Consider the following 14,359-nt stretch of genomic DNA (forward strand, 5'->3'; position numbering starts at 1 on the left):
AAAAACACCCCGAAAAATAATACCCGAATAAAAATTACCTTTTACTAGCTAAAATTTACCATTTTTACCGTCGTCGTATTTTCCTCATACGAATAATCCTCCGCACATAATCGTCCCCGAAACCCCTCTAGGGACCAATTAAACTATTTACTCAATGATCGAGACGGTAAAATTCTTATTATAATCACGCTAGTAAATAAGGTAAAAATATAAGGGTCGGGATGTGACAGTGGCGACGGCTCATTGCCGTAGCCAAAAGCAACGGCGACGCCCTCAACGGCGACGCCCTCAACGGCGACGACAAAAATGTCGTCGCCGTTGGTCTTTCGCGACGGCAGAATGGTTTTTGGCGACGGCAGTGCGCCGTGGCGAACCGAATTAATTTTTGTAGTGAGCCATAACCACGCTCATCATTGCCTAACTTCGATTCCTAAATCGAAACGATCCAAACTTTAATACCATAAACGGCAGCCGTAATAACAACCTCCCCCAGAATAATGACTTAAATCCTACGGCCGGATTCCACATTAATTAATCGCCAAAAATACCAAACTTCGGAAATTCACAAACCTAACCAAAACTCATCCAAAAATTCCATAATTCACATCAATAAACTCCCTTTAATAATCCACATTTAAAACCATAAAAATCTCCCAAACAGCGGCGGCGGCCGGAGGCCGACTCCGGCGACCTCCAATGCTTATGAAATTTTGACAGCATCTTCCTCTCAACCCACTCTACAACTTTCCTAATTAGCACAAACACCAATTCCAAGCTTAACTAGGCCAATCGAACGAAAACACCCAAATAAGCCCTAAAACTTCCACTCACCGGTTCTCCTTACCTAGACCAAGAGAGGATGAGCCCTTTGGAGGGATTGATGCACGGGAGGAGAGCTTCAAAACGAGCTAAGAATCGCCGGCTATGGCGACCGGAGGAGGGAGCTCCGGCGAGGAAACCACCACGGCAGCCAAGGCTTTCGGGGGAGAGAACTCCCTCATGGTGGCGCTAGAGGGGCTGCCACCGATCCAGGGAGGTAGCTGGGTTGAAGGTTGACCGAACAGGACCAGTGCGGCGGGCTGTGATGGCCGGACGACGACGAGCGAACGGCGAGAAGATCCGACAGCGGGAGAGCTTGGGAGAGAGGTCGAGAGGGAGAGAAGAAGAAGAGAGAAGAGAAAAATAGGACTTGGGCCTCCACCAACCCGGTCGAACACCCTTATACCAACCCAACTCTAAAATAAAACACCCTGAAAAATAATACCCTAATAGAAATTACCTTTTACTAGCTAAAATTTACCATTTTTACCGTCGTCACAATTTCCTCCTACGAATAACTCTCCATAAATAATCGTCCCTCAAAACCCCCTCTAGGGACCATAAAAACTATAAACTCAATGACGAAAACGGTAAAATTCTTATTAATATCAAGATAGTAAATAAGGTAAAAATTTAAGGATCGAGATGTGACAAATTACTGATACTTACTATTAGTATGTCTTTCACTAATGTGAACGTTCTGTTTCTTTCAGGTTTGGTCATTGGTAAGACGGTTTGATCAACCCCAAAAGTACAAGCCATTCGTGAGCAGGTGTGTTGTGCAGGGAAATCTTAAGATTGGGAGTCTCAGAGTAGTTGATGTTAAGTCTGGGCTTCCTGCCACCACTATTACTGAGAGGTTGGAACTTGTTGATGACGACAAGCATCTTCCTAGCATTAAAATAATTGGTGGAGATCACAGACTTAGGGTATGGATGCTCTTCCTTGTTTTGTTCTACCCATTGCTTCCTTTTTCCTTCACTGTATATGAAGTTAAAAGATCATCTTCTCAAACTTTAAAAAAGAAGTTCCATTGTTCACCGGAGTTAGAACTTTTATTTAAAGAACGTGGATTTCTGGTCTGATAAACACTTTTACACGTCACGCAATAATGTGGGTGGTGCCCTTAGTTAGAAGAGTTAGAAGTCAAACTTGCTTTCTGGCTTGTTAATCTACTGATCTCAGCTTTCAAGTTCTCATTGTCACTACTCTTTTTTCCCCAGAACTACTCTTCAATCATTTCCCTCCATCCAGAAATCGTTGATGGAAGACCAGGGACTGTGGTGATCGAATCATTTGTAGTTGATGTGCCTGAGGGGAACACCAAGGATGAAACCTGCTACTTTGTTGAAGCTGTGATTCAATGCAATCTCAAATCACTTTGTGATGTCTCAGAGAGGCTTGCAGCGCAGGACCACACTGAACCAATAGATCGGCTCTGAAATTGAAGCCGAGACATATAATGGAGACGGGGCTGCCATGGATGAAGCTTCCGAGCTTTCATATATCTCAGAGGTTTTGGAGACAGACAGGCAGTAGTATGCTTCCATTGCACATGCAACAAACATTCATGTCTCATTTGCTTGCTTTGTTTTCTGTGTTCAAGATCATATTGTCAAAACTTCTGTCAAAGTTTAAGGACCATAGTTGTCATAAAGGACTCTGTAACTCTTCATGAATGAAAAAATAGAGAAAAAAAGGTCCGTGTGTCTATTCTCTTGTATCCCTGGGTTTTGTTCCAACAAATTTTTGGTTGTATATACGTACATATATGCCAACTGCTAAGAGAAAAGTATAGCATGTATGTAACTACCCAGGTAATGTAGTTTTGTATGTAGCTTCTTATGTAGGATGTATATAACTACCCAGGTAACTATAAATCTGTAGTTACATGGATAGTTACATAGAAAGATAGTTACATGCATAGTTACATGTATAGTTACATGCATAGTTACATAGGATAGTTACATGCATAGTTACATGCATAGTTACATAAGATAGTTACATGGATAGTTACATAGAATAGTTACATGCATAGTTACATGAATAGTTACATAGATGGATAGTTACATGGATGGGTGGGGAACCGGTTGGGAAAAGCCCAACACTTTTCTTCTCTCTCTTCCCTCCCGACGTTCTCTCTCTCTCTCTCCCTGCCGGATCTTCTTCGTCTCTGACTGACGCCGTCCAGCCAAGCCGGGCCGTCGCTCCAGTCCCGATCGAACCGTCGCCGCCCCCTCTCCCTTCTTGGGCTGGTGACCGAGCGTGTAGCGCCACCGATCGGGAGAAACTTCCCTCGAGAACCCGACTGCCCTTTTGCCGGAACTCCCTCCTCCGGGCGCCATAGTCAGAGCCGCTTGGCTCGTTTGGAAGCTCTCCTTCCGTGCATCAATCCCTCGAAAGAATTCACTCCCTCTTGGACTAGGTAAGGAGAATCGTTGAGTTGAATTTCTAGGGTTTTATTGTGTGTTTTGGTTCGATTGACCTAGTTAAACATGAAATTGGACTTTGTACTAGTTAGGAAAGTTGTAGAGCGGGTTGAGAGAAAGATGGTATTAAAATTTGGTAGGCATTGAAGGTCGCTGGAGTTGACCGCTGCCCGCGGAGCAGACGGCGGCGGCGCCGCTGTGAAGTGGTTTTTAGGGTTTTTAATTTGTTGTATTAAGGGGAGTCTATTGATGTAAAGTTTAGAATTTTTGGAGGAGCTTTGGATAGGTTTGGGATTTTTCAAAGAATGGTGAATTTGACGGTTAATGGGGTAGAATCTGACCGTTAGATTTCCCTTATTATTGTTTTAGAATGTTGAAATAAATGAAATGAGGTTGCGGGTGAAGTTTGGCATAAATCCGATAAATATAAATATATATTTATGAGGAGAGTATGTATATAAATGCTAGCTAGCCATATATGTCTATTCACCTTAATAGCGTAGTATATAACCGCATTATGGTGTGTCGTGAGCGTTAGACACGAGCGTAGTAGCCCTATATGAGTGTTTAATTCATATAGGGGGTATGGGCACATATTTATACACCCGTCCGTTCACCTTATTGGCGTAGTGTATCACTGCATTATGGCTTGACGTGAGCGTTAGACGCGAGCGTAGTAGCCTTATATAAATTATTTTAAATCCATAAAATTTATATAGGGAGTATAGATGTGTGTGAATACATACATATATTTTATAGCTTGAGAGGCTCGATATTTTATGAGTTGAAAGTTTTATCGCTTGAGGCATGCATTCGCTTTTCTTTGGAAATTTAATTTGGGAAAACATAAATATATTTATTGCTCGTTTCTTTTAAATTTACTTTCGTTTTAACTTTGTTATCTTCTTAGGTACTTCGTAGAGCAAGATAATGCAAATATGTGCTCAAGTGATGCAAGCAAGGCTTCCAATACGAAGTAGAGATGTCAAGGATGGAGTTTGATCACTCACATGGTCAAAAATATCAAGGAAAGGCGATGGAACCACTTCACCAAAACAGAAGCTGCAAACACAAAAAGCTGAAAACTGGTTTCTGCTTATTTTCTCCGGTTTTCAAGGCTTATTTCCATGCGGTTCCGAGAATGGTTTCACCAAGATCACTGCTCCGATTTGTAGAGGAGCATTTGTAGATCAATTTGGACTCAAGAATCATCCAAATCGGTGATGGCATCTTGGATTTATGAAACGTCAAAGTTGGACAAAAAATCAGCAGTTCCGGGAAAGCTTTGCAGCAGTCAAGTTCGAGGAAGTGTTTGGGCTGGATTCTGAGAGGCTTTCTTGGGGGTTTGCGCACGATTTTGAAGAGTAACATCATTAATATAATTTGCCCAAAAGCCAAGCCCAGATTATATGTGGAAGACATTCAAAAGATAGCCCAAACATTGATCCTAGTCAAAGAATGAAACATAGTCTGAAAAGGAAGCTTGGAAGACTTGGAGACTACTTAAGGCAAAACCCTAATACCATAACGTACTCTAAGTCGTCATACTAGAAGAGAGCCTTCACATTGTTGCATTGCACAAGAATCCATCAAGGGGAAGTCTCCAAGATCATCGTCATTCCTTCCGTTCACAGTTTTCTTCTTCCCTTTGTAATCTGTAACTTTCGAATTTATTTTCTCTCTGTGATTTCTACAACAATGTGTGGCTAGTTTATCTTAGTTAGGGGTGGAGATTTGAAGCCCCGAATTATGCAATAAACTTTGTTTTACAACCTTGATTCGTAATTGCTTAGTTATGGATTGTCTGTTTGGTTTTGATTTATAGGGAACTCTTGCTTGTTTATGTTCATGGATGCATACATAGAACATTATAAACTTGTAAGTGGGGCTAGAATTAGGTTGTTTAATCTCCTAAACGGTTAATACAGCCTAATTCAAGGTAGTAAAACCTATAGGACAATAGGTGAAACTAAATAGAAAGACCTGCATGCTAGGTAGGCGTTCCACACTAGTTTTGCAAACTTGTTCAATCACTTCCATTGATCTTAATGCTTAGAATAATTTGTTGATAGGATAGCGTCCATATCTTGATTGGTTATTCTAAAGGCTTAGTAATGGTGCGTTCATCTTGGTTAAGTAGTCAATTCTTACGCAATGCGTTCACAGTTTATTCTTGATTGAACCTTTTCATAACTTGGTAATTGGAATCTCGGTTGTGTGGCCTTTGTTTTGCAGCATATTCGGTGGTGAATTTCCTAAATCCCTAACCTCTTCTCTGTCTTATTTCTCAAACTACAAAAACCAATCTAGTTTTCTTATTCTTTTGTCTTTTGTTTTTGGTGATTTATTTAATATAGTAAACGAACTTCAAATCCCCAGAAATTTTGTGTATGTTCGTCTCTATGTCTAGTTTAGGTCGATAAATTTTCATAATTTTCTGAGTAGTGTAGGTTGGGTAGTTAAGTATATTTTCATCTGTTGTTCGTTAGGAACAGTACACTTTTGTGACATTGTTTTTGTGTGTGAAATTTAATACCCTCAATCTCTGGCAATGAACAATCCTTGCTTCTTTATACTACAATTGACAATCTTTTGCAAGGTCAAATTGTGAGGCTATTTTAGCCTTATCAAAAGTCCAAAATAACATCTTCTTGAATATTCCAACGGCTAGCAACCTCTTAACATGAGAATTACCGATCTTCAAATAATTCTTTTTTATTATTCGCCGCTTCCTTACTTTTATTTTTTTCTGTCTAAATTTGGCCCGTTCTCATTTTACATCAATAAAAGATATATTTGTAAACTGAAATTTGGTAATGAAGCAGAATAGACAAGTGGTGTTCCGGGTACAAATAATAATTTCCCACTAGGTAAAACCTTGCTAAGAATTCAAGTCCCAGCCCGATTTTACATTCGGGTATTCAATTAGAGTTGGAAGACTACTAGCTCGATCAAGCTGCTCAACCGACACCTTTTTTTACCTCCGCCCCCATAAGGTTGAGCCAGGAACCTCACCTCCTAGCAAATAACTACTAAAACCCTCATCGCCCTCATCACAACAATCTTGTTTGATCGACCTGATGGCTCTGAACAGGAATCCGGCAATGGCTGCCATGCTGTTAGGGTTTTTGTTACTGATGCATGGCGCCACTTCAACATTGGCCCTATCCAGCGGGAGAGTCGGCAGAGGCTCCTCCTTGTCCTCCTCTGTCAAGACTCACCCCGAATTTCACCCTGAAACCCGAAGTAAATCCTGCGGGGACCACCTCCAAAGAAGATATTACCGAAAATTCAGCATAACCTCCCTTGAAAATGGACAACCCTTCCTAATAATACCTGCATACACTTCTAACAAATCCTGCTACTTCTAGAGCCTTCATGCTCCCCAAATCACAACATCTCCCAATTTATTCACTAATCTAAAAAATAACCCCACATCAAACAATTCATTGGTTCAGAGCAACTCTAAAAATAATAAAGAAAAACATAATACAGATAAGCGGAAGTTATATTATGAACTATGCCTCAACTCTAAGTACGCCCGACCTCGACTAAACTAACCTGAAACCTGGGCATTTTTAAAATGAAGGGCCCAGGGGAGAAGCAATTTAAAAACGTTAGAGTGAGTGGACAAAAATAACTTTAAAAGAAATAATACTTTATGCTTTCCCGAATTAACTTCTATGGAAACTTTAACTGCATGTCACGAGCTCAAAAGCTTTCAAATTTACAGAATTTACCAAAACGTGACTAGTCGCGCTAGTCACCAACACTTCATAAAAAGAGAGCCTCTCAGTCTAAAATAAAATATGTATGTATTATACTCATCATATCCCTTGTATGAATTTTCTTGAAACAACAAAGACAAATAGAAAATTCACACAAGACTACGACGCTTGCGTCTAACGTTCACGTCGCACCATAATGGCATTTTACCTCATTATGGTGGAAAAGACGGTGTATATATATATATATACGCGCATATCCCCTATATAAATTCTTATATATTTATATAGGGCTACGACGATTGCGTCTAATGCTCACGTCGCACCATAATGAAATTTTACCTCAGTATGATGGAAAAGCACGTATATCTAGCTAGCATTTATTTATATACATATTATTCTCATAAATATCCAAATATGGATATATATATATATATATATATACTCACCGAAATTCTCAATTTCGGTTATTCTCTAACAACATAAATCATTTCGCATGCACATTATTTAAAACAAAGTCCACTCACCGTATTAGGCCTAAGCCTTCCTTTGCTCGGAATACTCCTCGAGCACTACCTCTAACTATTCACACTCAATGGCCAATCCCACATCTGACGATAAACAGGAGAATAAATTGATCAGATCAGACTCCAATAATCATTAACGATTCGACTACTTCCTAGTTTGGCTAAGTTCCTGGGTTGACCAGGATTGACCAACAATTGACCAACATATTTTACTAATCATTTCCGACTAACTTCGCAACTATACTCATTCGGTTCCATACCAAACCTTAACCTGGAATTCAAAGTCACCATCAATTTTCATGCCTTAACATATCAACCAAAATACTTTCAAAATTAATTTACGATCTCCTACGATCAAACATGCCCACATACAATACCAACAATTTCCTTCACTTCCTCTCTACACAACTTCACCCCAAAAATTTACTAAGGGCACCCAAAAAGGGTTTCCATAAATAGGAAGTTTCCAAAAAGGGAAAGTTTCCCAAAATAGGAACTTTCCTCACTTAGAAAGATTTCCGATTACTAACCAACAAACTTTCCTATTTATGAAACAACACAAAACAAAAAGGAAAAACGTCAATAACTACCTCAACGCTTCTGCCGGATTAACTGTCTTCGCCGGATTCTGACGACTTGTCGGAATATTCTGCCGGATTCCGGCAAGTGGCCGGAATTTCGCCATAGCTTCCCCTTAAACTCCAAATCACCAAGTTATCGACAACAATAACCAAAACATTCATATTAGCAACCATACTCCAAACAATCCACATAAAACAACACAACAACCACATAGCAGCAACCTAGCTGCTCAAATTTTTAGTCCTTACCTACAGTTCACTCAAACCCAAACCCAGAAATTCCTCCTTGCCGGAGACTCCACCTCAGCCGGACTCCTCGCCTCTGCTTTGAACCCCGCTCAATGTAGCTCCTCCAAAGCTCCACCAGATGGCGTCTGAGGTCCAAACAAACATTTCTACACTAGTCAAAACTCGACAGCCTTACCGGAGTCCCAAGATTGGACTTGCCGAAAAAAGAACCATGAAACCCAAAAAAAGGCAGAAAAGGGCTTTGCAGTTTAGAACTCGATTCGAGATGAAACAAACCCAGAAAAGAAGAGGAGAGGAAGGAGAATAAGAATATGACCTTGGTCTGTCGATTCGTCACCGGAACTCGCCGGAACTTGGGACGAACAGCCATCGTCCTCCTCTTCCGATCTCCATCGAGAATGGCTGCCTCTCGGATTTGAGAGTTAAGCTAGGTCAGGAAGGAGGAGAGGATCACTTGGTGGCAGTCTTGTCGTCAGGTGTGGCCGGATGGCGCTGCTCCGGCGAGAGACGACGACCGACAGAGAGAGAGTCAGGGAGAGGAGAGAGATTCGGTTGGGCTCGGTCAAACCCGACTTGGGTTTTTTTGACTGGGTCTGACTAGTCTTCCTCCATTTAACAGCAGAAATGGACAACAGGTGATCGATGATTAAAGATCAACGACCCAGATTTTTTTATAAATCGTAGAAAATAGCTCGAAGCTCCCAAAAATAATCCGAAGATATTGGAGAACTCGTGTCATCACGCACTACTACCTCGGATCCTTAATAGAAGAATTTAACATTTTAAGAAAAACTCGACAATAAATTCGAGTGTTAAATTACCAAATTACCGAGCACGGTTAAATTCCTCAGTAACTCGTAACATACCCAGTAAAAAGGGTAAAATTAGGTCCGGGATGTTACATCCTCCCCCGGCCACTCTTCATCATCCTCGTCATCTTCTTCTTTTAGGTCTTCTACTTCTTCCTCGTCTTCTTCAAGATATCCCTACTACATTAATAACCACGGCAATCGTTCGTCGTCGTCGTCCTTCTCAGCGGGCTTTATATGGGTTATCATCGGAGTGATCACTGTAGCTATCGTGTCTGTTATAGTGGTAATAGCCTGCTATGGCAAAAATAAGCGACAAAAATGTTCGAGTTTTTCAACTAGTGTTCTCAAGCTCCAGGTATTCAGATTCCATGTCATATCTCTAATACTTTCTTTCCATTTTTTTTAAACGAAAACTTTTCAAATGGAGAAGCCCTTCGGATAACCAATGTTTATACTGCTAACACATAACATGGCTTTCGAAGCCACAATGAGAACCTTAATTTCCCAAAGTAAAATAGGGATAAACTGATTCATGAGTGATTATCTTATAAGCAAGAAATTGTTTATGTTGGATATATTAGAACTTTTTTGTTTTGGTCAGTAGTACACTAGATTATGCTTAGAAGAATGGTACTTAATTATGTAATGTTTAAGATGATTGTTTAGGTTTGATGAGGAAAATTTACAGTGAATATATATATATAATTAAATTCAGTTTACCCCATTGTGGTTTAGAGATGAATTCATGTTAGTCCCTAAACTTTCAATTTCATCAGATTACCCCCCGAGCTCTTGTTTTTCTGGTAATTTAGCTTCTCAACCCCCAAAACGTTATCAAACATCATCAAATTTCAATGTCCCAATTGGACAGAGCATGAGTAATAGGAGACGGCAGACAGAAAAACAAGAGCTCGGGGGGTAATCTAATGAAATTGAAAGTTTAGGGATTAAGATGAATTCACCTCTAAACCACAGTGGGGTAAACTGAATTTAATTCATATATACATATATATATATATATACAGATTTTTCTCAGATGCGGATGTCCGTATTTATTCTTACGATGCGGATTTCCGCTTTACACTCATTTTTCAATCGAATTTTCACATCTCCACTGTCCAGTATTTATATACTAATGTATAGATCATCTCTACAAAATTTCAGCCAATTTGGTTATCATTAAGGCACTTAAACTGTGTTTTTCTGTGGATGAACATAATTCTGTCAAACTTGAACCGTTCATGTTTATAACAGAAAAACGCAGTTTTGAGTGTCTTAGTGATAACCAAATTAGCTGAAATTTGGCATAGATGATCTATACATTAGTATCTAAATACTAGACGGTAGAGATGTGAAAATTCGATTGAAAAGTGTGTAAAGTGAAAATCTGCACCGTAAGAATATATAGCGCTTCTCAGGTGTGGACGTCCGCATTTATTCTTACGGTGCAGATTTCCACTATATATATATATATATAGCGCTATATATATATCATATATTTTTTATGAAAAGTTTACCATTTATTGTTTTTCTCTTAGGTTGGTTTACTGGGTTCAGCACCCACCCTCCAAACTGATCTCAATCGGATTGCTGAAACCGCAGATACTTCAACCTCTAAGGGTTGGAGCAATGTTTTGGCAGGTAAATACAATATTTATTAGTTCCCCTCTTCTCTTCTCATCATGCAAAGAGGATTATTGATTAGCTAGTGATCTTGTAAAGCTTCTGTCTGGTTTAAACCACATGGACAAAGAGTTTATAGTCTCTTCTCATTTGTTCTTGATTTACTTTTCGTTAAACATAGGTTACTATATGTTTAATTTGTTGTTTGCTAGGAAATCTATTGGATGGGGTTGTCTACCGAGAAATTTACACATTGATTTCATATATATACTTAAGCGAAAATTACAACAATCACCGCAACTGACGTACGTAGTGGTTTTTGCCTAGTTAAGTGTGTTCTCTAACCTAGGCTCAAACTTTGAAGCTGTCAAAGGGACCAGATACTGTGCCAAGTGATTAACTTGTGGGTCCAATTAGAATAGCAAATATTTTGAACCAACTTTACTACATTGGCAACAAATTTAATACATTCGTAATACACTATTTACATTATTATTAATTTCAAATTAATGCCCGGTTCTTGAATTTACTTTTACCTTTCCCTTTTTTTGGCAGGAGCAACAACAAGTTTTCTTCAGAATCTTGAGTATTGCATCTCAGGTTATTCATCAGTAAGTCAGTATATCTTCTCATGTGGAAAATATGAGTAAATGCGTTGATATATATACATGGATCACATTAGAAATAAAACTAGATTTAGATATAGAAATGTCAAGGGACATGAATTATGATTTTCGCATGCTTGTAGGTGGCTCTAAATCAAACCATTAGGGAAGCAGAGATAAACTTCAATCAATTGTCCATCACAGAAAGGGCCGTATGTGATAAAGAAACGCTTGTGAATGTGAACAACAAAAAAGTGAAAGATTCAACCAGCAAGGCAGCTACTGGATCCCAGAGTGAATATATAGCGGTATGGCCGACATAACCTGTGTCATATATATATAATGCATTTTCTCCATCTAGCGCCCAGGATTTTGATTTAGGTACAAGGTTTTCTTATAGGTCATTTTGGTTTAAACAGCTAGTAATTGGAGAATTTCATAGATAGCTTTTCAACTAGTGTTCATTTCGTATCCAGAGTTGGCCAGTTTCAGCCTCGTTTTGGATATTGGAGCGTAACATTCATATTTAACCGACTTTACTTTGATGATCAGGTTACAATACTGGTGGCGACTCGAGGATTGTATAAGCTGCCAACAGTTGATGACAGTAGTACCTTGAAGCAAGGATTGCAAAACCTCAAATCCATTCCCTCAAACAATATATTGGTATGGAAGAATTGATACTTTTAGTAGATTCTAAGTTTCACCTCAAGATACAACTGATTTCTTGTTCTTGTTTCTGCAGTCGGTAGAAGTCTTGTGGACTCCTCAAGAAGAAGATGACAATCTCTCAGAACTGCAATTACTCAAAAAGTACCCTCTTTTGAAGCCGTTTAAAGATTATCCATTTGTTAAAATTACGTTAGAGTGAGCTAAACAGTATGATTGATCGATGCGCGCACCTTCTTGGAATAGTGTTCTATCAAATTAACCTACTGTGCTCTAATCAGGGGGCGCACAATTTCATCTTGTATTTCTCGTCAGATGATACCATATGCTCTTGGTATGAGATAGAGATTTTATCAGAATGTATGATCGACATTTTCATTTTTAACGATTGTAATTTGTAAAGCAATTAAGCAAGAGTAATGGAAAGTTTTCATTTCGAACACTTCTGTTTGTTTTACTTGTGAACATACGAAGGAAGAGACATTGGACCGGAAATATCCATTACATAGTATAGAAAAAACTCAAAAAAGGAAATTACATTGTATAGAGGAAAGCACAAGAATGAATCATCAAGAGATTGTATTATCTAATTCAGCAATACTAAAAGAATTTGGGGAAAAATGGTCAGTATATTACCTAATTAAGGTATGTGATACAATTTGGATGGCTTGAGATTATCAGTGACATTGAAGTATTTCAACGTCCGAATCCACTTCTCCTGAGTCTTCAACAAATGAACTGCAATCGTTTCCGGCCAAAGCTCATGAGTACATGTTGTAGGTGGCTCAGGAAAATTGTACATCCCCCACTTAGCGTTGAACCTATTCTTAGCACGATGCCCATTTCTAATCCACTCGCCAAAAACTTTATCCTCGGGGCCTTCCAACTGATTCTTGGGGATATCCGAGTCTCTGATCCACTCAACTATATCCCAAGATATCAAGTACCCCATTCCAGACATGTAATGCACATAAGGGTCCATGCTTGGGCATGGAATGACATAGCCATAGTACAAGTCTTCTCTAGGCAAAGGCTTCAAAGAGTCGACCAAGCTTTGAAGCCGAAAGTAAGCATCATCATCGGCTTTCATTACATAATGGTAAGGTGGATACACCCCATCTGTGTTGTTGAAAATCTCCGGCAAGCTTGAAAAGTATGTGTAAGTCTTGCCCTTGTTCATATTCTCCTGGCAATTCAGTATAATAATGTCATTGTAACGCATTATTTCTAATGCAACGAGTACCTTCTGGTCTTCCTTTGTGAGGTTGCAGAACACAAACTTCACGTCCACTTTAGCCCCCACCGGATTCTGAGTGCCATAGATTAAACGCAGGAAGTGTCGGCGTTGGTATTGATCTGGAAGGGTTAGAATGCCAAACAGTACACGAATTTCATCTTCAGAGGAAGTCTTCTGGGTTTCGATCAAGGTGCTCGATGAGGACTTGTATATCTCAGAAGGAGAGTTGATTTTTGTAAGAGCACAGCGACCAAACTTCAGAAGACTATCAAACCTTAATTCGTTTATAGAAGCCAAGGCACAGAGGAAACAAATGAAGAAGAAAGAAGAAATGATGAACCGTCGCCGGTCTGACTTTGAAGTCTTCATTGTGATTTGGTTCTTGGAGCCTGGAAGAGAGATGTTGTTGAGGATTGTAATGTATGAAGTTTTCCAATGCAAGAGTGATACTAATAAATTACAAGCTTTCTTTGAGGGAAAGCATCAGTTGTCATTTTCGTGCAACTGAGACTAATACTTGGACTTTCGTTGCTGCAAGGATTAAAGAACGTGGTGTTAGGATAAAGCTTAAGTTTAGGGAATTGACCTCTCTATCCAAGGAACATGAGGTGCGTTATGACATTTTGATACTCTATTTATTGTCGAATTTATTTTTTGATGGAGTTATTTATATGTTAAATTCAGTTTTTACTTTGAAAAATGTTTTCACATTTATTTGTGTAACTTATATTAACTTTATTTTGTTTTGGTTTGTTGTAACTTGTAACTTATAATGTTAGGTCACATAAAAAAAACTTATAATGTTAGGTTATTATCGTGTTAATTATGAGAAGTGTCCTACTAGCCTATATATACCATGATGTGTTGCATGAAAAGATGCACAATAACAACATATTCACCCATCAATGAAATTCCTAAATTATCTTGTGTTTATTATTCGGTCAAAGAAATGTGTTATTTTAGTGGAGCTTTGAGTTCCTCCAATTTATACAGATTGGTACAAGTCATATAGTTTGTTGGTGGACTGTTGTATCCTGGATGAAACAAGTTAAGAGATTTCTGGTGTACCGATATTATTGTGCA

General features: G+C 39.0%; 2 protein-coding genes across 2 annotated transcripts; one reads left to right on the top strand and one right to left on the bottom strand.

Moving 5' to 3' along the window:
* Positions 1-924: 924 nt before the first annotated feature.
* LOC101295297 (abscisic acid receptor PYL8-like) lies at positions 925-2,445 on the top strand. Its single transcript, XM_004309917.1, has 3 exons — positions 925-1,044; positions 1,533-1,748; positions 2,043-2,445. The coding sequence occupies exons 1-3, from the start codon at positions 925-927 to the stop codon at positions 2,259-2,261; spliced, it is 555 nt and encodes a 184-aa protein (XP_004309965.1). The 3' UTR covers positions 2,262-2,445.
* A 10,073-nt stretch (positions 2,446-12,518) lies between these two features.
* Positions 12,519-13,729, bottom strand: LOC101312598. The gene has a single exon (XM_004309899.1). The coding sequence runs from the start codon at positions 13,643-13,645 to the stop codon at positions 12,680-12,682; it is 966 nt and encodes a 321-aa protein (XP_004309947.1). The 5' UTR covers positions 13,646-13,729; the 3' UTR covers positions 12,519-12,679.
* Positions 13,730-14,359: the final 630 nt, after the last annotated feature.

This window comes from Fragaria vesca, unplaced genomic scaffold, assembly GCF_000184155.1.
Source record: "Fragaria vesca subsp. vesca unplaced genomic scaffold, FraVesHawaii_1.0 scf0513155, whole genome shotgun sequence".
In the NCBI taxonomy this organism is placed as follows: domain Eukaryota; kingdom Viridiplantae; phylum Streptophyta; class Magnoliopsida; order Rosales; family Rosaceae; genus Fragaria; species Fragaria vesca.